At 49.1% G+C, this 25,719-nt stretch overlaps 1 protein-coding gene across 2 annotated transcripts in view; it reads right to left on the bottom strand.

The window, feature by feature from the left end:
* ARHGEF12 (Rho guanine nucleotide exchange factor 12) overlaps positions 1 to 23,647 on the bottom strand; it is an 88,855-nt gene extending 65,208 nt beyond the window's left edge. For both annotated transcript variants that reach the window (XM_059719666.1, XM_059719665.1), the window contains exon 1: positions 23,302 to 23,647. In XM_059719666.1, the coding sequence (XP_059575649.1) occupies positions 23,302 to 23,333 (32 nt within the window). In that variant the 5' untranslated portion in view covers positions 23,334 to 23,647. The remainder of the gene's footprint in view (positions 1 to 23,301) is intronic.
* Positions 23,648 to 25,719: the final 2,072 nt, after the last annotated feature.

Below are 25,719 nucleotides of genomic sequence, written 5' to 3' on the forward strand. Positions count from 1 at the left end.
AGAAATCCACATTAATGCCGTCTGAATCCTGAGCAGACTGTCAGCTCAGTTCACCGTCAGCTCATCCTCCATAGCTGCAGGTCGGATTTTAAATAAGACCCCATTGGGAAAAAAAACAAAAACTGGAAAAAGATGAAAGAAAAAACACGTTTAAGAAAAAAAAAAAAAAAAAGTAAACAAAATAACCTCCCCCAACTCCCCCCTCAAAACCCTCTCGGGCACTGAGGGGGAATTAATTCGATCACAAACAACAGATTATCAAATCTCACTGGAGGTATGCTCAGGAGCTCCTGCTACGTCCACCGGGGCTTGCACGCAGTCACAATTGAGGACTGAGCGGAGGGACGTGCTGCCTGCATCCCCGAGCAAGGCATCTCCCTTGCCTGTCAAAACCTTTGTTCTTGAACCGGGAGACCGGGGCATGCATTTTTACCACGGGCATCTTTCACCGCTGAATTTTAAAACCAAGACCTTAAAGAACAGCATCAGGAGCAGCATGTAGCCGTGCCCCAAATCCCCCATTCGATGCCCACGGCCAGTATTACAGGCATGGCCCTTCCCCCTCATCTCCCCCTGCGCTCACAGAAGCAGTTTTCTAGTCTCTCACCATATTCAAGCACCACCGAGAGGGAACAAAGACTTCCAGACGTTACCTGGATCACAAGGCAAAATCAGCAGAGCAGGGAGCCCCCCCAGAGGCCCACGTTCATGGGGCAGGATAGGCCCCGGTCCTCTCCACCAAGTGCAAGCCCCTGTCGGAGGCTCTGGGCTTTTTTTATGCTCCTCTGACATTCCTGGAAAGGCATTTGTCTGATTGTTTTACTGACCACTTGAGGGATGGGAAGAAACTCCACCTCTTCTCTCCCACCTCCTCCCAACTATCATCAGCTGAGGCCCAGAACTGTGCTGCTAATGGGCAGGCAGAAAAACAGCATCTCCATCCTCCCCTGGAGGATGCATGCCACAAGACAAGGGGGAGCTGAGCTTGGGACAGCTGGGCAGCCCAACAAGGACCTTTCCGATTACTCTAGGGAGGGCAGCAATAAAAGAGCACAGATCTGGCTGCACACACTTCCCACCTGTCTGCCGGGGCACCGAGTGCCGGGGCGCTGCGCACCATGCCGTTTGGGCTTGTTTCAAGCACCCGTCACTGAAAGCCCAGAATCCTGCTCAGAAGAACAGGGTTTCTGCATTGCTTCTAAAATGGGTTGGGCAGGGGAAGAAAGCCATCTGGGCCCAGGAAAGAGATCAGCAGGTCAACGCAGGGCACACAGAGCTCGCTGCCCTCTGGGCTAGGCGACTTGTCCAGGCCTGGAGGAGGAGGGTTGGGGTAAAGGGGCCATTTTCTTCTTCTGCACCAATAACCTAATGAAGTTGGTGAGCAGTGCTCACGGGATAGACATTTCTTTACGCTACATTGTCTGCTTGCATTTGATTAATGTAAATCTTCCCAGGGCTTGAACCGTGCCGGGGGCCATGGGCTGGCTGACTGGCACTCCATTAGCGAGCATCCATGTCGCAGCCTACAGCAGGAGATGAGATGGAAAGAGAGATGCTCAGTTAAGCTCCTCTCTTGAAACCATCTCATTTCACTGAAATCCTTTTCGATAATTTGATTTGAACGCTAGTCCTAATTGAATGCCATGTCTCTCCTGCATTGCTGGGGTTACCACTAAGACAGAGCTGCCGAAAACTGCAACGAGCAACCTCAGGCATTAGGAATATGGGTTCCTCGCTTCCTTCTGCAATGGGAATCTACAGGGCCCGTTTGCCAAAACGTGATCTGCCAGCATCACAACCAAATTGTAGCGGCCAACTGCAGTCTGGAAGCTACTGGCACATCCAGGCTACAGACCTCATTATACAGCAGACTGGAAGCCAAAGAAATCAAGTCCTACCATGAGATCTATCTGCTCTGTGGCTCTAAATTCGTAAAACATTCCCTGGCCGGGAAATTATTTTCCATCCTTCTATCTTTTTCTGTGGCTTGCAATATCATTTTCTAAATAGTAGCGGGCTATTTTTAGCACGTCCCCTCTGTTTGAAACCTGTGAACGACTTCTCTTTTTGTTACAAACTCCCTATAGAGAGAGAAGCAGAGGCTCTCGGACACCTTCTGCTTTAAGAAAACACAATAGAGGGGCAGCAGCTCAAGAAATTCACTGGCCATCACCTCTTAAGACCCACCGTCCCAGCATCCTGCAGCCAGCAGAGAGGAAACAGGAAGGTTTCTTTAGTAATCCTTACCCTCAGTATTGCCAGATTGTAACTCTTTTTCTTGTTTCATGCTATCTCAAAGCAGAACCTGCACAGCCACTTTACTCACACATAAGCAGAAGCACTTGTGCGCTAAAAGCAATGGGTCCCTTCAGGGCTGGGATGGGAGGTCACACGAATTGCAACTATTTTTAACCCCAGTTTTTATTTTTTACTGAGAAAAACCAAGCATCACTCCCTCAAGTGTCCTGGATACCTGGAAAAAGGCCAGGCAGTTACAGCAGAAGACTTTTGCTCAACTCATGCACTTCATATTCAACCCCTTGTAAAGGAGGTAGCCACTGGGCATGAGCTCAAGCTACAGCAGTACATGCACCAGTCCAACACCTAGTGTCTAGAACTGCCACTTACAACCCAAAATTTACTCTACTCTTGTCCTCTCTGTTCAACTCTGGGGGAAGCATTTCCTGTGTAGACACCTTGGTTTTATCCATCTGTATAATGGGAATATTATCTGCTTGACACAGAAAAAGAGATCGTTATAAAGAGGTTTATAATTTTAAGAACAAAGGTAAAAAAACAAAAGTACAAAATGCTCCTCTATCCTTGACAGACAAGGTTCTTTGGGTAAATCTGATATCTTATTAGACCAACTCAAATAATTGGTCTTTTCTCTCCATTTTCCATTTTTCCAACTATTTGAGTTGGTCTAATAAAAAAAAATCAGATTTACCCAAAGACCCTTGTCTGCCTATGTCCTTAGACCTACCCGGCTACAACTTACACCCCTGCAATATCCTTGAAGAACTTAACATTCCAGGGTGAATCTTTTTTTTTTCTCTTAAAGATCTACAAGGAAGGTATCTAATAGTATGTCATCGTCATGAGTGTCAATCAATACGTCTTACACTCATAAGATGTTATGAGGATTTTGCACATTTGAGTCAAGGGCTGCATCTGCAGGACCAGCAAGTAAGGAAATGCTGGGTGGCGCACACACCCAGGAAAATGATACATTGCCTTTTCAACACAAAGGAGAAAACCCAAGGGTTCAGAACTGCACTGTGTGGCCATCAAGGCTGCACGCTAAAAACAGGAGAGTACTCGTGAACACTTTACAGATGCTTGGTGCTGTGACTCTTCCAGCACAGGATGAAGTGATGGCATTTCTGGCAGGCTATCACAGGAGCCAGCAAGACACAGGATTTAGAGATGTGACACACACACTTTTTGAACTCACAATTCCATTTGCACAACACTCACTTGTACCGTGGCTCCTATTACATTGTGGTGTGGTGCAAAAGAGCTGACTGCAACAAAGGATCTGACCCAGGCTATTCAATGGATCCTAAATACCACAATGCTAAGGGCAAGTTGCCATCAGAGAAGCAAGAGTGTGAATTTACAATGCAACAGCTGTCCATAGGGACTGCCCACGAGCGTGCTCTTCCCCCACAGCAAACACAGGGCAGCTTTCCCCACATTTACCAAAAGCCAAGGTACTCTGCACGCCCCATATCTCATGGCAATATGTTCACTGGCCTATACCCTGGAGGAACACAGACTCCCAAAGCTGACAAGCAGAGAACTTTAGAAACACAAGTCCCTGCTGCATCCAGTTCTGAAATAGCTCAAGTCAGATGGCTTTCAGGCCATGATGCAAAGCTCATCTATATGCCCACAGTGGGAAAGGGCATAGCAACAGCTGTGGGGAAGGACAGCCTGATCTGGCAGGATCTTGGCTGAGACTGGTTGTTTTCATTTTAGGGAATGGGCAGTAGCTAAAGACTTTGCCTTTGCCTTATGACTGTTCAAATGCTGCAAAGGCACCTAAGAGCTGGTGAGGCCAGCTTATTTTTTATTCCAGTTTATAACACCACAGAAGCATGTTTTTACTAGTTATGGAGAGAAAGAGCTGCAGATCCCTTTCGAGCCTCAATGCAGCTGTCCGGAAACAGAAGAGAACAAAAAAGAAGGCAGGAACAGCCATTCCTACATCACCCCAGATCTCCATCCCTGGATGCTCTCTGCACTGCAAGTTATGCCAATTGTGCAAAACCCAACTTGGCAGCTCACAAGGCCACAAGACCAAGTGGTTCAATACAGCTGGGCTTGCCAGGAATGAAAGCAAGCCATGGTCACCCAGTCCATATAGGCAGCTACCCATGGGCTGTTCTCCACCGTAGGGTTTTGGTGGCTTCCAAAACTCAGAATAGGGCGAGAGAGAGGCAGATGCTACTTTCCAGATTTTATTAGTCCTGTTTTTCACAAAAAGAAGGGGAAAACAAGAGGACACCCTTGAGGAGACTCCATTTATGAGCTAAGTCAGGTTGGATTTTCCATTGACTTTTCCTTGTTGCATCTTAGTTTCCTTCTAGCAGTTGCACGGGAATTTCTAAGACGCGACTCCCTCCAGTTTACCAACGTCTGGTTCAATCTCCATGGGCCCTTCGTTGTTATTCTTTGCCGCACAGCTCTGATTATAGCCCTCGCGTCTTCCTTCGCATCCTTTCCCAACAATGGGATGCTTCCTAGCTCAGGCGCAGATGAGACACGGACCCTGCAAGCAAAACAAGCAAAGTCCTGCTGGCTGCCGGGTCGCAGCGTTCGCGGCTCTCTGCTGGTTAAGATGGGATCTGGTAAATATTTATGTGGAATTCACAGACCTTTACCCCAATAAGGAGCCAAGCCTGGGAAAAGAGTAGCTTCCCAGAGCTCTGCACAGCGGATGTGAGGAGGTCCCCAAGGAGCAGACTCCACACCCCTGCAGAAAGCTGCAAGGCAGGGAAGAGATCTCTGGATCTGATCATTAGCCTCCAGCTCCACTCCTGCAGCCTTCTCCTGACCCTGCCTAGTGCTGCGCACCCTCCACTTCCGGACCACTCGAGAAGACCCGGGACACCTCAGGAACAGGCCAGAGCATGGGGAAGGATGACCTGACACTCGTTCCCTGCTATGTACACACGTACTGGGTTTCTCCTGGGACCCTGCCAAGCAGACACTTCCGCTCCAACATCACCAAGATGACAAGCAGTCAGACAGAGCAAGGTGGATCAGTCAGCAACCCGGGTCCTTTCAAACGGGAAGTTTTAAAGAGGAGCAAAAGGTGGGGCATTTAGGCAGAAGAAACCAGGCTCCCAGTATGCCTGTATTCTGCAAAGCAGGGACTCAGAGGATTTAGGAAGGTGAATAAGCAACTGAATCTGGGGTCCCAACATGATCTGAGGCAAAAAGGACCAACGCATTCTCAGCATGCTGCGCTGGCGAGACCAGTACGTGCTTGCCACGTACGGTCGTGAAGGCCACTTACTGGGGGGGGGGGGGGGGGGGGGGGGGGGAGGGGGGAAACACACACCCAAAAAAGAGAGTACAGAAAAGCACCACAAAAATGATTTGGAGGGAGGCAGAACACACCTTACAAATAAAAAAACTCGAGAGCACAATCCCTTTAATCTATTCAAAGGACAAAGAAGTGACCACTACCATAGTTATATAACTTCATGGGAAGAAATACCAGTTATTAGAGGACTCCCTAACACAGCAGAGAAAAGCAGAAACATCAAGTGTTAGAAGTTGAAAGAGAGCACACTTCAAAATTAAAAGGGTGATAAACCATTGGAACAAGCTACCAAGAGAAGTGGTGGGCTCTTCCATTTCTTGGTTTTCAGGTCCAGGCTGGATGCCGTAAATATATGCTCTAGCGAAAGAGCAGCAAGGCTTTAACCAAAAGGCAAGTCACTGGACTCAGATGGGGGGGACGGGCGGTGAGATTTAGTGGCCTGCAACCCAGGAAAATTAGAGACGATCTAATGGTCCCTTCTGAATGCCAGGAGTCCAGGGAACCGGCCAAGAGAGGTCTAAGACTAAGTGAGAATGAGTCGCCGTCATGAGACACCGATCCTGGGCAGCTCCTAGAAACATAAAGGAAAGATGGCAGCGCTCATTGTTCAGTGAACCTTTGTGCCAGGGAGGAAGCAGGTTGTCCAACAGATTGATTTTCTATTAGCCCATCGCAAACTCTCCAGTGGAATAAATTATTAAGATCCCGCAATTGCAACAGTAACGATTTTTTTTTCTTGTAAAAGCCATCTAAATGTCATTTTCCTCGGCACCGCTTGAAATTGCAGCTTTAGCCCACAGCATTTCAAGCTCTGAACAAGCTTTGAACGACACAAAGCGCGTAGATTATTACACCGCATGCTTGGAGAGATACCAGGATTGAAGGAACTGGTAATTCCTTAAGAAATAAAAATTGAAGTCACAGATGTAGAAGACTGGGCAAGTTCAAAGCGGCTGTGACGAAGAAAAACGTGCAGGAAATACAGTTGTTTAAACATTATGGGAGGACAGGAAAGAATGAACCCTGTTACCAGTCTAAAAATATGCCTCCAGACAACAATATCATCACATGTAGTCTCATTATTGCATAAAGCATTTATTCTTGCTCCACCTCTCTTAATTAGATTACAAATTATATGGAAATTAGACCCCTGTACTACTTTATCTCAGAAGTAGAAATAAAATTGAGAGGATTATTCTATGTTAATCTATGTCTATGTCTCAGTCCTCATCTTTCCTATTATAACTCACTATGACCAGCTTTTAGCATCCTGAGAGGAGCCATGGCACCAGCTCTTGCTCGTCACATTAGACAACCATTCTGCATCCCTCCTTTTCAACAGCCTGCGTCCAGGACACCTATGCTCATAAAAGACCGGACAGGAGACATTTTGCATGCCTATTTTTTAAAGCAGTACCGTCAACTCGGGATGCAAATGACTGCACTATAAATCCCTACCACAAAAATAAGCTCAATTCAGGAGTCTGCACAACAGCAGACAGTCAGGGAGACCAGCTGTGCCCCTGCACACATCCAAGGGATGCCAGGCCTTCACGACTGAATAATTACTCAGCGTGCAAAACGCTGCTGCTGAACAGCGACGTGGAGACGCTAACACTTGATCCCTTTTGTTAAAGCTCTGCAGGGTTATTGGATGGTATGAAGCAAAGTCTTGCTTCAGTGGAAATGTGTTATTTTTAGAAAATATTCATTACTCCTGGTACACACATGGGTGTGTTATGTAAAGAGCAACAGTGTCTAACCGAGTCCTCCTATTGCCTTCCAAACAGCATTACTCACCTGTCACTAGCCGTACAGGCGTGCAAACCACCCCTTTTTTTTGTGCCGGTGCTGACCCAACATCACCCATGTACCTTTATTTTGACTTCAAAGAAGTTTCTGCCCTTCCCACTTCATTGCACTGATACCGATCCTCCAAAGACAGCTTCTGGCCAGAGGCACACGAACGCTGCCAGCACTGCAGCTGTCACCCAGAACATTTGTTCCCCCACCTCAGAGACGCTTCCTCTGTGCCATTTGCAGACAGGGGCATATTTCAGGCATGCAGAGTGAAGCACATTTGTCCTCTGTGCCCCCAGAGCGCTCACAGCTTCTCTAGGTAATCTGCTCCACTTTGCCGAGACCGATAATCCACAGGGAGGGGGAAAGCAAACCCTTTTTGGCTGGCCACTATGGCAGTGCAAATGTTCCTGCCATACTTTAAGGAAGCAGAGAGGCCTTGGGCAAACTGCGTATTTTCTTTAGGTACTACAGGCCAGTTGTACTACATGTTATGAATTGGTCGGAGAATACTCAAACACAGAGGCATCATTTTAGGACTTCTGCAAGCTTACAGGAGATGGTTTTTTAAAGAGTGCACACGTTGGGTAGAAGCAGACACTTCAGAGTAATGAAGGCTTAATGCTGATAGAGCTTTTCACAATAGCACCTTCAAGAGCCCCAAATTTGTCGCCACTTTACAGACCGGAGAACTGAGACACAGAGACAGGAGGAGACTTTGGTATCCTGATGTAGCACATCAGTGGCAAACCTACATCTACGAGCACAGCCCTCGGCCCTCAAGCACGTCCTCTTACATCCATAGCACAGTCCTAACAAGACCCCTCTAATCAAAGCTGCAAGCATCAAGATTGGAGAATTCAATTCTTTTCCCTATGCCCAAAATAAAGATTGGGGGTGGGGGGATGATAATTAAAAGGCAAGTTGTGTGCCACATATATGCAAGTGGAGAAATTTAAGTCTGCAAGAAACCACCATGGACACAGCGAGAAAAGAGCAAATCAAATGTAGGGTTAGCCCTGCACAACTGAGGCCATCCCTCCCAAGGGAATCAGCAAAGACCCCAAGGTCAGAAAACTTGAGCTGGGTGGAAAACCAGGAGGGAGGGGAAGAGGGGAGAGTAACAGAAAGGAGGAGCAGGAAAAAAAAACCAAACAGCTGGGAGTTCAAATACAGAGACACAACCCTACTCATCCTGCACCTCCCCAAATGATTCACGGCAAGGAAACCCCCTAGCTGTCCTCAGAGCAAAACCCACCTTCTGCGTTGCAGCTGCCTGAAGAGCACATCAGCGTGAGTTAGGAGTAGGCCACTAACTTAGTTTACAGAGGCAGTTATTAAAAGACAAACCGCATGATGCTGGGGTGTTTTTTTTTTTACGCGCGGTTATGTTAATGTTGAGCAGACAGCAGCAGCACTATGGAATCGCTTCTTGAGCGGTGGATCTTTAAAGCCACGGCCGCTCTCTAGCTGGAGCGGTGCTAGCAACAACTGGGCTTCAATGCAGACGAAGAGATTATTTAATGGAGAAGTGGCTGTTCTAAGAAAAACGAAGGAAAAGCCCAAAAAGTGCTAGCTCAGAACCTCCCCAGCTCCATGTTGCACGACAGGCAGCTTTGCCATTCCCTAGGGCTGACGATACAGAAATGGAGGCTGATTAGAAGGAAGCTCAAAGTTACAGAAAGGCAATGATAGATGTAATAAAAGCAAACAAAAGGCTTGTGCAAGACAGCAGCAAATGGGTCCATCTCTCTCCTCCTCTCCCTCCTGTGGGAGTGCTGAGTTTAACTTGCAGGCGACCCTGGCCTGAGCTGACTTCTGGTGCAGCAAAGTAGAATTTACAGGGCTCCTTTCAAAAGGTCACATTTTCCTCCTTGGTCTTTTACCTTGACCGGTTTCAAAGGCATTTCACATTTTAACACGCAGCCTAGTAAACCAAAGCTTTGCTCACCCTGCCCTCCAGCTAAGTTCAATTGATTCCAGTAAAACTGTTAGGACACAGATGCATCAACTGGTCTAGGAATTGAAAGCAATACAAGTCCAACCCAGGACCAGCGCCACAGAAGCATACAAAACAAAAAGGGAACAGTGACCATCTTATGGTCTCATGTCTCATTAAACAGACCTAAATAAGAAGGGGGGAGGTCCAGATTCTCAATGGAAATAATGCCCTTCATCCACAGCAAGTTGGGAAAAAGTGCAAGGGTCTGAATTCATGAAGCAAGGAGATATATGCAACAGCCCGGTTTTAAGATCCCACCCCCTGCTACAGTACCTTGCAGGCCTGATAAACGTGCCCAAGCAGGAGTTATGGATCAGTGATCAGAAAGAAAAAAAATTAACTGATCCTTGTTCAGGTAAGAGCAGGGAAGTATTTTCTCAAAGCATTATGAAGCCCCTCTGGCGGAAGACCCCACTCCACCCTATAAATCAATTCTGGAGGATTTTAACTGCACCCCAGGTTTGACTCCAGAAGCTAGGCAGTTTTTGCCCCAACAGAATTAAAATCTACCTCTCCCAGAATGAATGCCTGGATTCACACTCCCAACTGCAGCACACAGCAAGAGTCACAGCCCAAGACAGCAATACCTGTATTCAGACTCCCACGCTCTGAAGACACAGAGATCCATTCCCCTCAAGTGCTACTCTCTCATCCCCTCGATGTGACAAGGAAAACGCCAGCGCTGACATTTACAGCTCCCAGCATCTCAAATGCTACACAATCAGACCCAAAGAGAGCAGCAATATATTATCTCCCCTAGAACTAAATTAATTCCTTTGTTGCTCCCGAGGCAGCAATAATTGCAATCTTTTTTTCCTGCAATGGCAATTTCTCCTTTGTGCCCAAGTCAATAAATAATCAATACTCTTTTCCAGAGCCATCCAGTCTTTCCCATCCACATCAGCGGGAAAGACTATTATGCCTCTAGCATGTTGTTAATGCCACACTGCTGACTTCCAGAGGTGAGGGGACAAAGAGAAAGGGAAAAGGAGAGTTGGGGTGTGTCTGTATTAAAGATAGTTTGTGGCTTATGTCTACCCCACTGCTGCTTCAATTGTATTGCTACGCCCCCCTGGATGAGCATCCTTATTCCAGAAAAGGGGAAGGTATAGGGGTAGAATCACGCTGGGCATTTCCCTTTCATGGAGGCAGGGCCATTAATGCTGGCTTCTGGTAGCAAATGTACTTGCACTTTCAACCTTTGCTCATTGGCTGAGAGTGGCATCCCTCTTTAGAAATCATTTCCTCTTTTAAGCTTGGGAAGATGGACAGTGCTCGACTCAGAATCGCAAGCAAAATTTAATCCAATAATGACAATAATCCACAGGTAATATTTGATCATTACAGATATTCTTAACCACCGGTTTTTCATGAGCTTCAGTTTTAGCTTTGGCATCATAACTGCAGCCTGTCTCATGCCCAGCCCGAAGAGCAGCGTGAGGTTTCTGACTTGCGCCCAAGCACAGCGTGTGCGTGGCTCTCTGCTCCTGTCATCACAAAGGGCTGAACAGCCCATACACATGTTCGAACCCACTTCTCCAACCATTTTAGGTATGTGTTTTCCAAATTCCAGCATGCTGATATTGCTTATATATTTCCACTGTACCCGAGGCATCACACAGTATGTACCAACTTACCTCCTTGCCCACTAATGTTTCCTGTTGCATAGGTATCCAGGGTTTAGAGGAAAAGGCAATCAGGGCTTGTGATAGAGGTGATCTCTTATTAGACCAACGTGATTTTTGTAAAAATAATTCTTTAAAAAAAACTCTTTATTTATTTATTTATTTTTAATTCAAGAATTTTTTTTTGCAAAAATCCTCTTGCATAGGCACTCAAAGCTGCCTCAGATACGTTTATGGCCTAATCCATTACATTTGTCCTTCTGGCCTCGGACCAAAACGGACTGCCAACTGGCCATCCTGGCTGCACAGGGAAGGGGCTGGGACTCCATTTCAGGAAACCCCTGGCCAATGTCTACAAATCAAACTTCCTCTGCAAACCATAACTGTTGTGATAACTCATTAACAGTAGAACACAACCTTCACAGGTGTTGAGATCATTGTGATGTCTAGATCAGCGTTTCTCAGCCTGTGGGTCATGACCCAAAAGTGGGTTGCAAGAATATATGAAAGGGTTATGGAAAAACTTTAAAAATGGATCAGCAAACTTTAAAGAAGGAAAATGTGGGAAACTGGCTTTCCCCTTGCAGGCTGGCAGAGTTCCAGCCTGCGAGGGGCTGCTTGGCGCTCCCCATGCCCTACATCCCCCCACCCCATACACCCTACCCTTGGGACCTGGGGGCAGCGGATCAGTAGTGAGGGGCACTGGGTCGAGACTGGTCATCGATGCTTACAAATGGGCCCTGGTACAAAAAGGTTAGAAACACTGGTCTAGACAGGGGAAACCTGCAGTCACAAGCAGATCAGCTGCCAATTTACTAACAAGGAAGCAAGGGAACTTGCTTTCCTCCACTGATGAACAGCCTGAATGAAGGCAATTTCCCTACGGCTCAGCCTTCTGAAATGGAGATAACTTCATGACCTGCCAAACTGCAGCGTGGAAGCCAAAGCAGCTTCAACATCAGAACAAGTGTTTAGATCTAAAGCTGAACATCCCCATGTCTAATGGGAGAGACAGCAGGGGGGAGGGATGATCTTCATGGATGAAATTCAGTGCTGCCAGGCTTTTTATTCCTGTACGTCATCATTCAGCTGAATAGAGATGACAGTTTGTGAGAAGCAGATTCAGAGGCCACTGGGGCAGCCACAGCCTTGGCCACCGTCAGGGGCCAGCCCCACAGATTATTGCTGGTAGTACGATCTTATGTATGCACATGAAGAAGGGGCAGAAACAAAGGGGGATGCCTCTGAGTCATTCTCAGGAGGCCTGGGCACAGCTCCAGCATTTCACTAGCCTCCAAAGGGCTCAGGAAATTAAACAAAAAAACTCCAAAAAACAAAAGAAAACAAAATCACACACACACACACACACACACACACACACACACACACAAAAAAACACTAGCGGCTACACCAACCACTCCCCTACCAACCTCAGCCCCCAGGCACTGAGCAACTCCCATCTCCACGATCAAGACTTATCCACCCTCCATTTTCTAACCCCTCCTCTGCTTCCAAAGCAAACTAAAATGACTAGATTGGGACTTTGGGATGGAGAGCAGAATCAGCCAGATCCACGTGGGGAACAGGACTTCCAACCCGCGAGGAAGGTGGGCCTTGGACAGATCATTCTTTGTCCGAAGCTGGCAGTGCCTTTGTACCTTCCTTCAGGACTCATAGCAACAACTCTCTGTACCATATGATAATTTTTAATATTATTATTATCATATATTTTACCTTGTGACCTACTTGGGTTTTTTTGCTGCTTTTTCCTCTTTGCCTACCTGATGGCCCGCTGGAGCTGGGCTGACCTCAGGTTTGATTTAAACGACGCTGCCATTAAAAACCTACCAAACGATGCAAACCCCATATGCTAGCATTCCAAAAAGGAGCTTTAAAAACAAAATAAAAGTAAAATGTCATGAAAGTGAAGCCCCGCTTGGCGGAAAGGTTTACTAGTGCTCCCCACCCTACAGAAGAGTGGAGACTTCATTCATAGCCGTGACCCTCGCTGCAAGTCTCCAAAGACATTTGCTTTACAGCTGGTCCAGGAGCTCAACCCTGTTTAATATATCAGGAAACACTGTATAGATCTGAAGGAGCTGTTTCCTCCCAATACAAACAGGGAGAGGTGGAGCAGGGTTTTCAAAGTGCTTTGCAGGCCCCCTGAGGTTCTTTGTCAGAGGAGTAAATAAGCAGCCTGGATGAAGCAGCCCCACAAGCCATGAATGACAAAACTGGGATTCCTTTCAGCTGGATCTGTTCCAAGATCACAAAGACTAGGAACCTGTTGCAAAGTTGGGGCTTTTCCTCCTGGAAGCCTAATTACCTGCTGCGGCTCTAACACTGACCCAGGAACGCTGCTGGGAGAAGCCTCCTCCAGGAAGGCAGCTCTGAACTGTCACAACAAAGCCCCAGCCTAATGCACAGACTATATCCATCCTTCTCCTGGCACCTGCCAGCCTAGCAAAATACATTTCCCATTCCCAGGGAGGGAGCATGTAGTGCTTGCAACACCAGGGGAGCCCCGGTGCTAGCCAGGCCGGTTTCCTCATCTGTAAAATAAGACTTAGAAGCTTGGAAGAAAAGCCCTGAACAGCAGAAAAGTATTAATAGCCCTTTAGCAAGGCTAAAATCTTGATGATAAAGCCTACTGAACAGGAGAGGTCAGGGTTTGTCATGCAAGGCACAGAGCTGAACCAGCACTGGGGAACAGCCAAGCCAAACAGAGAGGCCTACCATTTAAACAATCAGCACAATTTCACACCAGCATTCCTGTGACCTACCCCATTTGGAGGCGCCTGTTCCACTGAAGAGCGAGTGTTTTACTAGTCACACACTTTCCATAACGCGACAGAGACGGTTTCCTCCTGCAGCTTCATCCACGTAGCGTATCAGAGCGCAGGACTTACTACCCGGATCAATAGCTGGGCACTTTGTGAGCTCAGGGCACCCGGTGATGTTCTCCCTAACCCTCCTGCGAAGTACGGGCAATTACATCAGTAAATAGAGGTGGGAGATCTTCCTTGAGGCCAAGACTAAATGGCTTTTCCAGTAGCATCCCAGAGGCACCTTTGGCAGGCGATAAAAAGAGGAAACAAAACAACGTTGCACAAAACTATTGCTAAGCTGAATGATGATCGCAGCCTCAGCCGCAAGAGCCACTTCCGCTGCCGAAACCACAGACAACGCAGGGAAAGCCGCAACCTATCATTTTGTGCATCTCGGCAGCTGGCAGGAGCAGATTGCCAATCGCAGCACTACAGACAGGTCTCCTGGGGCCTCCGAGCTCAGCCAGAATTTTTTTTCCGGGGAACAGTTCTCCGAATCCCTTCTAGTGCTTCAGTAGAGGAACCACGTTTATTTTCTGCTAAGGGCCAAGGTCCCATCCTTCAGGTTCAAATGAAACACAGTATCCTTCCTCCTTCCCGGCCCAAGCTACTAATTCCAGGTAGCAGAAGTGTACAGTCTGCTCCAAAAGGAACTAAACATGACTGGAGTCCTGCCTAGGTTAAAGTGTTCTCACCCCTGCCAGGTGCAGGCAAAAGCCAAGTCGGTCATTCCTGAATTTGGTCCCTGGCCTCAGCCAAAGTTTCTCACAGCCAAAAAGTTGTGCCTTGTTTGCCCAGGCTGACACAACCAGTTCACTAGAAAAGCCTGACCTCAAAAAACCCCTGCAAAGAAGCAGTACCCGATACGCACAGGGCCCGACTCTCACCAAGCAGCGCTTGCAACTGTTCAGCTCCGGAGTAAAGTTTCAGAAGGCTGGATAACAACTGAAGGCTCAATCCTCCTCCCCCTGCACATGCCAAGCCCCTGGGGATGGAGAGCTTCCCAGTTTCCAAAAAGGAATCAACAGATCCCTGTGGTCCGGCTGAAAGAGCAGAGACCTATGTTCAGGTCCTGAGAGCCTGAGCTTGCTGTGGGCAATGTTAGCAGATACATTCCCCTCCCATATCCTGTTGTTACTACCATCTCTCCTGTGCCTCTCCCCCATTCATTTCCTCTCCCTTCTCTTCCTTATCTAGCCCACTCCAGCCTTTTCTTGTTTGTCTGAGCTTGCTTTTTTTGGCCAATGCTTCTCCTTTCACCTTCTCCTCTTACAAAGGGGCTACATGCTGCTGGGCATAGGCTATCCATGCACTGGTGACCCTGTGCCACAAGAGTGCAGGGAAGAAACACCTGCCTTGGCCTGCTGAGCCCGAATCTGCATCTGGGGGTGTGCAGGCCAGTCGCCAAACAGCTATCCTCCAGAGGAAGGCTTTCCAGGAGCCACCTGAAGATCCAAATGTGCATGTGTAGGAGTGGAAACAAAACTTGTGGAAGAGGTGATATCTTGTATTCGCCCAACTAGATACTTGCAAACAAATTAAATAAATAAATAAAATAATTTGTTTGCAAATAATACCTTTTATTAGACCCAGTAGATATTTGCAAACAAATTATTTTATTTATTTATTTCATTTGTTTGCAAGTATCTAGTTGGGCGAATACAAGATATCACCTCTTCCACAGGTTTTGATTCCTTTTGCCTCTAGACATTGCAATACAGCTACAACCTGGATATCTGCATAGGAGTGACAAACAAGGTTCTTTGAGTAAATCCAATCTCTTGTGTTAGACCAATATCTAGTTGGTATAAGAAAAGAGATCAGCTTTACCCAAAAAACCTTGTCTGGCTACAACCTATACCCCTGATGCATAGGAGTGGGGAACTTAGGATCCCTCATCTTTCCTTGAACCAGTCTGGTGCTCCGTCAAGGAGATCTGACCACCAGAAGCCCTGTCTTGAGTCACCTCAAACTCCAGCCATGCCTTCCACCCCTTTTCTAGCACTATTGTTCATTTAAATCACAGATATTCACTCCTACAAACATGCCCAACTTCTCACAAGCTGCTGGCTCTATGCTGGGAAGTCACCCAAGGACTATGCTGCATGCCTGCCTGCAATAGTACAAGCCAGGACTCAGATTTGAGATCTGCAAACAGGAACTTAGTTAGCTGAAGAAACACTACTCAGATCTAACTTCCCCATCAGGTATTTCTCAAAAATCTGTCACACATACAAGAACAAATAAGGCCAATCCTGCCCCTGAAAGACCATCTCATTCATGTAAGCAAGCAACTACCTACCACCCCCTCCTTCTCCACTCATTACAAGCACAATCCCTGCAGCCTTTGCTCACACCAAGAGTAGCCTTGTGGGTTAATTCACACCTGGTACTTCATGACAGGTCTTTGAGGTTAGCCATGAGTTCGGACTACCAGAGTCATCATTTCTGCTGAGCTCTTTAAACAAGTGGCGGTTCAAAGTGCATCTCCCCAGTCAGCACGTCCGACTGCCGGCCGGTCTCTACCGGATGCTGTGTTTCTGACTGAGGCTGCAATACCACCACAGCAGGACCCTGGACAGGCTGACAAGCAGACAGATTACATTAGAATGAGCGGTGTCTACCACGGGCTGTCCCACCTGCTATACATGAGTCGGCATCTTGCAGCTCAAGTACTCAGGGCTAGGAACAGCACTCTGTGTTGACTGTGCCATTGGAGAGGACAATTTGTGTTATCCAGTCCAATATACTAAATATGGACTTAACAGATAACAAAGCAAAGCAGCTCAGCAGACAACTTTAACTCACAGGCAACCAGTAGTTCGGGCAGGGCACGATCTGATTGCACAAGCTAAACCCCTACCCAAAAGAGCCGACAGACTGAGTACAGTAGACGGGTGGGGAAGGGACCTGCAGCCTACAAGCAGAGCCCGGGCACCGCGTGGGGCACATGTGGTGAGCACAGAGGCCCAACACCATTTGCTCGGGTTTTGCTGTTAACAGGAGCTGTTTTCACTGTTGTGAGACTCGGTGTTGCCACTTCCTGCCAGGCTTTCTTATTTAAAAAAACAAACAAAAACAACTTTCGATTGTTTTCCTATTATAACAACAAGCTGAGCACATGCTGCCCCTTCCTGCTCCTGCTCTCCTCTCTCCCACCCTTTTCTCACATGTTGGAGACCTGCGCTGCATTATGTCCCCTTCCTCTGCCTCCTCTACAGCCCTTTCTCATTTGTGACTAACAACCTGGCACCTGTTTCCCTTCTCTCCTTGCCTGGAGCCCAAACTTTGTTAAGACCATACCTGTATCCAGGCATACGAACAAATAAAGGCTTTGGATTTATGTGCATACATATCGAATAAAAAAATCTCAGTCTGAAAGACTAATGGCTATCTGGGCTAGAGTGAAGCCACACACTATGCAAGGAGACCTACAAAAAGTAGATGGGGTAGGGACAAAGCTGGGGACCTCTCTTCCTGAAGGCTTCACCAAATTCTTCAGGAGACAGATGAATGCAAAGCCATCTACCAAGAGGAAACATCAATGAGTTTAAGATACTGCCATCCAACTCGGCAAAACCACAAGCGCATCAGACCAGTCCTCTGACCCCTACACCACTTTCTTTTGCTACGGCCTATGGCATTATCTTCCAAGTACTTGGTGGCCCAGCATAACCAAGACCGTACAGATCTTTACTCGGCATCTCCACTCCCCAGCACAAAGGAAATGCTTATCCCATGGGCTATGTTCATCTATGCAGGAGAAAGTTCTCGTGCAATGTGGCCTCAGGAACCATGAAACAAGCTTTCGCAGGAAACAAGGGCCACGGCAAACTCCGCACCTTCTGCTCCAAAAGCAAGGTGTCCTTATCTTCTCTATAACACACAGCAGCACAGGTATTTAGAGAAACCTGTTGAAACAAGAACTCCCCTATATGCAAAATCTTCCCGGTGGGTAAAAAGCAGAGGTTAATCATGTCACTGATCCCTGCTGGAAAGGGATCAACTGTTATGGTGCTTACACTGCAATAGGAGACTCGTGAAGCAGAGTAGATGGGGGTAGGAAAGGGAAAGAGCTCTTCTACCTTTAAACAACCACTGACGGGTTCAAAGATGCCCAACACCAAAAAGGCAGAGGCTCCAAAGAGAATCTCTGGACTTCGCCTTGCCTGAAGCAGCAGCAGTGACAGCAGTGTGGACCTAGGCTTCTCACTGAGATTTCAGCCCTGGATCTCATCACCCTTCAGATCTATCTGTGACCAGTGGGCATCTATCTGTCAAGTGTCCCTGCACAGCCAGGCCAATTTTACAAGCAATTTTAGCAGTGAAAACCTCTACATCCCATTACCATTCCTGACCATTTAGCTGTCTAGAACAAAGCTAATTAGCACCAGGCTAGGCATTAAGTGCACAGAGAATTTACATCATTCCTACCTCCACGCAAGTAATCCTCGTATTCACCCACAGCAGTGTTCAAAAGTGGGGGTGGGAATCAAGCTCACCTCAACTTCCCCAGCCAGTGGTAGGCCTCACAACTTGCATGTTCAGTGAAGGCACAGAATACAGCGAAGACCCTTCTCATATTCTGGCATGTTCGGTAAAGGTATACAATCCAGTGAGCCCACATACAAACCAGATCATTTTCTCACACATAAACGAAGAGAAAGCACAATGCAAGACAAGAAATCAAAGCTACCAAATGGCTACTAACAAAAGGAAGGCTAGGACATGCACACGGGCTGGAACAGGCAATGTAAAAAATATGAATGAAATGACAGCCCTTCTCTCATAGTAAACCCAGAATGCTATTTAGCAACAGCTCTGCAGAGAAAGCCCTGAACTTCATAGAAACTTATTGTTCTGGTCCTACTGGAAAAAAAGAGGCTATTTTCCACCATTCAGTTACAAGGAGGCATCCCAATTACCATGGGGACTTATAAACACTCAAAGACTGGGGAAGTGCATCTAAGCGGATTAGAAACAATTAGGGTCTATTTTAGTATCAAGTGATGAGGAAAAAAAAAAAAAAAAATCAGCAATTAAAAGCCTCCCAAGGGTAATTATGTGTAAATTCGACATTCCCTATTTTCCAATCCATCCTGGTAGCAGAGGCTACAGAACTGTTCTAAAGAAGACTCGTTTGACAGCAATTGCATAGGAATGACAATCTGTTCTTCAACCAGACAGTCTTTCTTCTTTCAAAAGTTCTACATGCTTTACAGTACTTTATTAAGTCACAAAAAATTGCACAGCAAGTGATGTGACAGTCCAATCTCCTTGCTCTGATATGGCTGAAGTGGCTGTACGAGAAAAATGTGAACTGGGTTACAAAGTGAAAATGAACTGCATTCAAATATTTCTGCAGGATCATAACAGGATATAACAAGGTTCTGATCACTCGCAAGTCACCAGGGCCTGCAAATGGCTGGATTTCACCCCAGCCATACCATGTCCCACAAAGAATAAAACCCTTATCTTGCTCAGCCATGTGTTGCCTGCCACAAGCTGCCAAACAGCACAACGCCCAAAGTATGTCTGCTTTTAGCTTAGGACAGAGGAACTCTGGGGTGAGGGAGGGACAGACCGCGACTGCATGTTGACATGCAGCCCCAATAGAATTGGGGAAATACATCCTATGCCATACACAGCCAGGCCTAAAGCTAACTCCATGATCCAATTTAGGTGAAGCTGGACCCCTCAATCTTCACCTTTGCACTTGAAAGGCAACATCCCAGAGTTGTGCTCGGTATCAGAAAAAAACAAACAAACCATGTTACCAACTAAAAAGGAGCTGAACACAGAGCAAAAGTAGAGACCCTGGGGCTAAAACATTTTAGAAGAATGTACCGTATCCACAGTTAAGAGATTAGGGGATTATTTACAAACCTCCAGGGTATAAACACCACAGATGGAAAAGAATTATTTGTTACCATCCAAGAGGTGACAGGACTAAATTATGGAGAGAGCAGTACAGTACAGCACAGTGCAAAGTCCCCGACGTGCATAACAGGCCCATCCCCTGTATTTGTCTACTGCACACCATAACAAACCTCAGTTATCTGCGTATCTGTTAAGCACATGGGAACCTGGCTCCACTGTCTGTTTTACAATGCAGCAGTTTGAACTGCGTAACGTGTGACCCTGACTAGCAGCTGTCAATCCCAAGGCTCCTACCAGCAGCCTTCAACTAGGTCTGCCAACTCCAAAGTAGCTTTGGAAGCCTTCAGGCTCTCCAAATAAACAAGGCCTTAATGAGGTGCAAACAGCTGGGAACACCTTGTTCCCTGGGTTAACTAAGCATTGCTTCTATTAGCTCAGGTAAGCCTCTACCCCAGAGTTCAGTTCAAAGGGAGTATCCATTAGCGTGCATGGGAAGGGAAGGAGGCAAGTCTCACCGCCCTTGCATCAAAGTTTCCAAATCCTTTCTACGCTGAGACCTCACCCAGGGCACACACGGCTGCACCTTCCAGGCTATCCCAGGCAGTTCTGTGCACATACTCCATAGGGCTATTTTTTTAATTTTTTTTTTTTTTAAGAGAAGGATGCTTCTAATGTTTCAGTGTTTCTCTAGGGACCTAATGGCATACCCTACACAACAGATGCTCTCACTCCATTCTTAGGACATGCCAGCCACTTCCTTATTATTTCCAAAATAACTCTGGTGAGGAGGAGGAGCTGTCAAAAATCTGATGAAACCTGTCATTTTTTTATAAAATTCAAATAAGTAAATGCCTTTGAGTACCAGGTATTTAGACAGGGGAGTGGGGGAAGGGAAAGGAAGGGAGATGCTGGAAATCATCCCTTACAACTTTTCTGCTTTAGTGGGCAGGTGTATCAAGTAACACAGAAGAATACAGAGACGGGACACACCTATGATTAAACAGATCTGGACTAAGAGTTTGATGCGCTTTGAGACACACAACTATCCCAAGCCAAGCCAATGCAAATTGACAGCATTTCTTCAAATGCCCCCGGGCAATGACAGAGACACCTAGAATCTGCTGAGTGTTAGAGAAAAGGAGCAATAGACTAAAAGGGGAAAGGGGTTTGCGACCTAACCCATCGTGTCTAGGAGCAACAGTGAAACCGCTACCTTCTCTGTTCACCAGAGCTTGCGTACAGTTAGTGCAAGAGATGAGCTGAGCGATGAGAGTTAGGAGCAGGTGTAATCCCAGTCGAGGCGAATGTCAGTACGATACCAGAAAGCTCCTGGTGAACTTGGCGAAACCAAAGCAGAAAAAATCCAGATAAGACCTGATCATCATCAGCCATCGTCAAGCAGAAGGTGATCACACCCTAACTCAGACGCACGGGCCCACGCTGCTTTATCCTAAGGGGGTTTCAGCACAACCATGGACATGTCAGAATGCCAAGACTTATAAATAGACTGTCACACAGAGCTAAACCCAAAATATGCTCTTATACCCTGCAATCCCACTGACGCCACCAGCCCTGCATTTAGGTCATACCTGCTTTAAGATTTCTCAATTAAGAGCTTCCCATTCAGAGGCAAAACACAATTCTTCAGCTTTAACGGGGCCCAGAGCTTTCCACCACTAGATTGCCAGGGCAGTGCTTTCTGAAACCCGTTCTGTGCCCGATATGAAAGGACTGGGTGGCCTCATTCCAGTTTCGAGTAGGCAGATGTCCACATCACGAGAACACACCGTCACATTTGGCACTTGGTCGAGAGCCTCAGCCAAGCGACAAACAGGCCATGAAAGCTGAATTTCCTTCTCGCCATGACAGTTGGGGTTCCTCCAGGTCAGGGGCAAGGCCCCGTGGCCGTACCCAGGTCACATCCAAAAGCTTCTACATCTCCCAATTCCTCAAGCCGGCTGCTTTTCCTAGCATTAAAGCTGCTACTCGAGCGCTTTTAATGAATACCGCACGGAAACATGCCTGGACCAGGACTGAAAGCAGCAGGAAGCGTTTGCAGCCTGCCTGCCCAAATGCAATCATGGAAACTATTTTCTTTTATTAGCAACCAAGCCTGCCGCCCTCCTGGACTCCTCCTGGTGCAGCGAGGCACCGACGTCCGAGGAAGATGACCCTACTGCTTCTAAGCTGCCTTTCAAGCTGTTTTAAGGCACGTGCTCCTTTTGAACGCCGACAGAGTCTCACTGAGCCACTGAAACAGTATCTTCTCCTTGCTGTCACCATCCCTCCAGGTACAAAGAGGTAGGTCTGGTGAAAATCTGCCTGGGAGCATGCACTCACACATACACAATTCACACACACTTCTCTCCCTGCTGTCACCTCACACACTGCAGAAAACAAGCAAATCGTTATATTTCCAGCAAAAATGCCGCATGCTGCAAAACTCCTTTCAAATCCTCGGTATGCGGCGAATGGGTCCCCCAAAGAAAATGCAGGAGACCTGCTTCCTCTCTATTGGACTCTGGCTGTTTTACGCACAGCAAGAATCCTTCGCGTTGCCAGAATAAATGTGGAGGCCTAAACTTTCATGAAAAGTCAGAGCCGCTTTCTCGTGCCCAAACTCTGCAACCGATGCCCTCTCCCGCAGGCCCTGAAAGCGTGCTCACAGCGGATTCAGGCACCGCAGGTCACATTAAGGCGCAAACGCGGTTCAGCCCGCACCGTTCTGCTCTCGCTTGGTGCCGTCCCTCGCACCTATGCAGGACAAGGCTTCTCCTGCCTGAAAGCTGTGCCAGGGCGAGGGGTTTCCTAGTAGTCGAAAAGTGAATGCAAAGAAAAAAGCAGCCCCCTTCCTTCGCATCCCCGCGGTGCCTCCACAAGTTGCCGTGTGGGGTTACTGGGCGGCTCGTCCGCCGTCCGCGCAGGCGGTGTGGGGTCGCCGGTGCCCACGGCACCGCGAGCGCCGGGGGGAAACGTGGGGCGCGGAACGCAGCAGGGACCGAGGGAGGCGACGGCCCTGCACCAGGGTGACCGGGACACACACACACACAACAGGTGACAGGTGCACACGGGTGTGCAAGACAGGGCTAGGAGAGCTGACAGGCACATGAGTGTGCGGGGCACGGTAGGGGTGGTGAGAGGCACGCACGCACGAGTGTGTGGAGGGAGATGATGATCACACATGTGTGCGAGGCAAGGCCGGGAGAGGTGATGGGCGCACATGAGTGTGCGAGGCAGGGCAGGGAGAGGCGACAGACACGCACGAATGTGCAAAGTGAGGTGACGGGAACATGTGAGTGTGTGGCGCGGGGGGGTGGTGACAGGCACACACGAGTGTGTAACGTGAGGTAATGGGCACGAGCGTGTGGCACGGGGGCGGGTGGTGACAGGCACACACGAGTGTGCCAAGGGAGGTGATGGGCACATGCGAGTGTGCGGCACAGGGTGGGGGTGGTGACAGGCACACACGAGTGTGCGGGGCAGGGTGGGGGGAGGGGACAGGCACACACGAGTGTGCAGAGGGGGAGGGGCTCACACGAGTGTGCAAGGCCCCGCGCCCCGACGCGCTGCAGGCCCCGCAGGCCGTGCCGGGGCGGGCGGGGCACTGACCTGTCGGTGGCGGCGGGCTGGGAGCCGCTCATTGGGGCTGCGGCCGGGCGGGCGGCGGCGGCGGCGGCGCTCCGTGCGGGGGCGGCGGCGGCGGCGCTGCTAGCGGGGGGTGCGGGTGCCGGTGGCGGTGCCGGTGTCGGTGCGGGGGCGGCGGCGCCGGGCGCGGGGCGATGCGGGGCCCATGTCCCGGGCGCGGCCGAGGCTCCCGCGCCTGCCTGCCGCTGCGCTAGGGCCCGGCCCGGCCCGGCGGATGTGGCGGGGCGGGGGCGGGGGCCGGGCCGGTCGGGTCGGGTCGGCGCCGCCGGTTCCGCTGCGGGGGTTGGGCGGGCGCGGGGCGGGCGGCGAGCGCCGCGCGGGGATGTTTGTTTGTTTATTTATTTATTTATTTTCCTGTCCGTACTTGAGGCGCCGCCTCACGGGCCGCGGATCCCTGCGCGCCGCCGCACCGCGCTGGGCCGGGCCCGGCCGCGCCGCACCGCTCCGCCCCCGCGCCGCCGCCGCCGCCTCCCTCCGCGCGCGGACAACGAGTCCCTGCGGCCCCCGCGCCCCGCCCCGCGGCGGAGCGTGCGCGTGCTTGCGTGCGTGCGCGCGCATGTGTGTACCTGTGTGTGCATGTATACCCATGTGCACATGTATGTACCTGTGCGTGCATGGGCAGCTGCGTGTACCTGTGAGCGTGTACGCATGTGTACCTGCGCACATGTTGGAAAGTGTGTTGCGGTGTGCATGACTGCACAGCTACTTGGGTGCGTGTAGTGTGTCCCCGCCTAGTAGCGTGTCCCCATGTTTGGCTGTGTGTGTTTGTGTACCCATGTGTGCAGAAGGGTGTGCGGCGGTGTGTCTATGTCTGTACTTATGCACATGTGGCTTTGTACACGTATCCATGTACCCGTGTGTGTACCGGTGCGTGCACATGTGTGTTGGTACGTGTAGCCATGGGTGTGACACGGTGGCAGGGCTCCAGCTGTACAATTGCATGGAGAGAAGCAAGGCACTAAGTCCCGCTCCTGCCAGGCAGGACGGACGGCGCTTGGCTCGGTCTTTGCAGCCGGCAGATCTCCAGTCCGGCAGCTTCCACCTGCCCCAGCGCCTTCCAGGGGTGCTGCCTCCCCGCCCCATCTGTCCTAGGGCCGAGCCCCTGCGCCAGGAACAAGAGCAGCAGACCCAGGCACCCCACCCTACCTCTTCTAACCCCGTGCATCGGCAAGCACGCACGTCCCTACCCCTGTGAACACCATGCACCCCACCTAGGTGCCCTATTACCAAGTGCCGCGGGCAATTTTCTGCATGCTAAAGGTTCACGGGCCGCATTACCGTGGTTCAGTGGTGGCCTCCTTGCCTGCTCCATGGGTTTGCTTCTGGGATGTGCAGGTAACCACAGCCACCGAGGGACCAGCGTCCTGGGAGCTGTCTCCAGGTGGGATGGACGGTCTAGGCCAGCGGTTCTCAACCTTTTTTGTATCAAGACCCACTTGTAAACATTGATGGCCAGTCTCAACCCCGTGCCCCTCATTCCCGACCCCCTGCCCTGAGGGTGTGGGGCAGGAGGCCCCCAAGCTGCCCCTTGCAGGCTGGAAGTTTGCCAGCCTGCAAGGGAAAAGCCAGTTTCCCAGCTTGTTCTCCTTTAAAGGAGAATCCATTTTTTAAGTTCGTTCGCAACCATTTCAGATATTCTTGCAACCCGCTTTTGGATCGCGACCGACAGGTTGAGAAACACTGGTCTAGGCAACCTCCGCTCCTCCCTATTGTTGCCTAGGCATACGCATCCAAGGTCATAGTATCATAGTGCTTAGGGATGATCAGCAGGTCTGACCCCCCACCCCGGGCAGGAACGGGTGCCAGGGTCATATCAACCCAGCCAAATGTCTGTCCAGTCTCCTCTTGAAGACCCCCAAGGTAGGAGAGAGCACCACCTCCCTTGGGAGCCCTAACTGTAAAGTAATGTCTCCTGATGTCCAGCCTGAACCTGCTAACAATTTGTGGGTGAAGAGCATCTGGACCTACTGATTTAAATACATCCAGCCCCTCCAAAAGTTCCCTAACTAGGTTGTTCTTGACACTAGGCATGGTGGTGCCTCCTCCGGGTCCGTCTGCAGTTCTAGTGGGGAGATGCCCTGGTCCCTGTTCAGGATTATGGAGGCAAAGAATTTGTTAAAGAGGTCAGTTTTTTCATTTGCTGCAATCACCAGATGGCCACACCTATCCTGGAGGGGCCCCATGGTACCCAGTGCCTTCTTATGACTCCTATGTATTTGAAAAAGGACTTTTTACTATCCTTAATTCTGGTCGCCAGCCCTAGCTCCATCTCTGCCTTGGCCTTCCTAACAGCCTCCCTGCAGTCCTAAAAATGGAGGTATAATCCTCCTTGGTGTTAGCCCCTTGCTTCCACTGTTTGTACGACTCCTTTTTTGCCCTCGG

The sequence above is a fragment of the Alligator mississippiensis genome, chromosome 16, assembly GCF_030867095.1.
Source record: "Alligator mississippiensis isolate rAllMis1 chromosome 16, rAllMis1, whole genome shotgun sequence".
NCBI lineage: Eukaryota > Metazoa > Chordata > Crocodylia > Alligatoridae > Alligator > Alligator mississippiensis.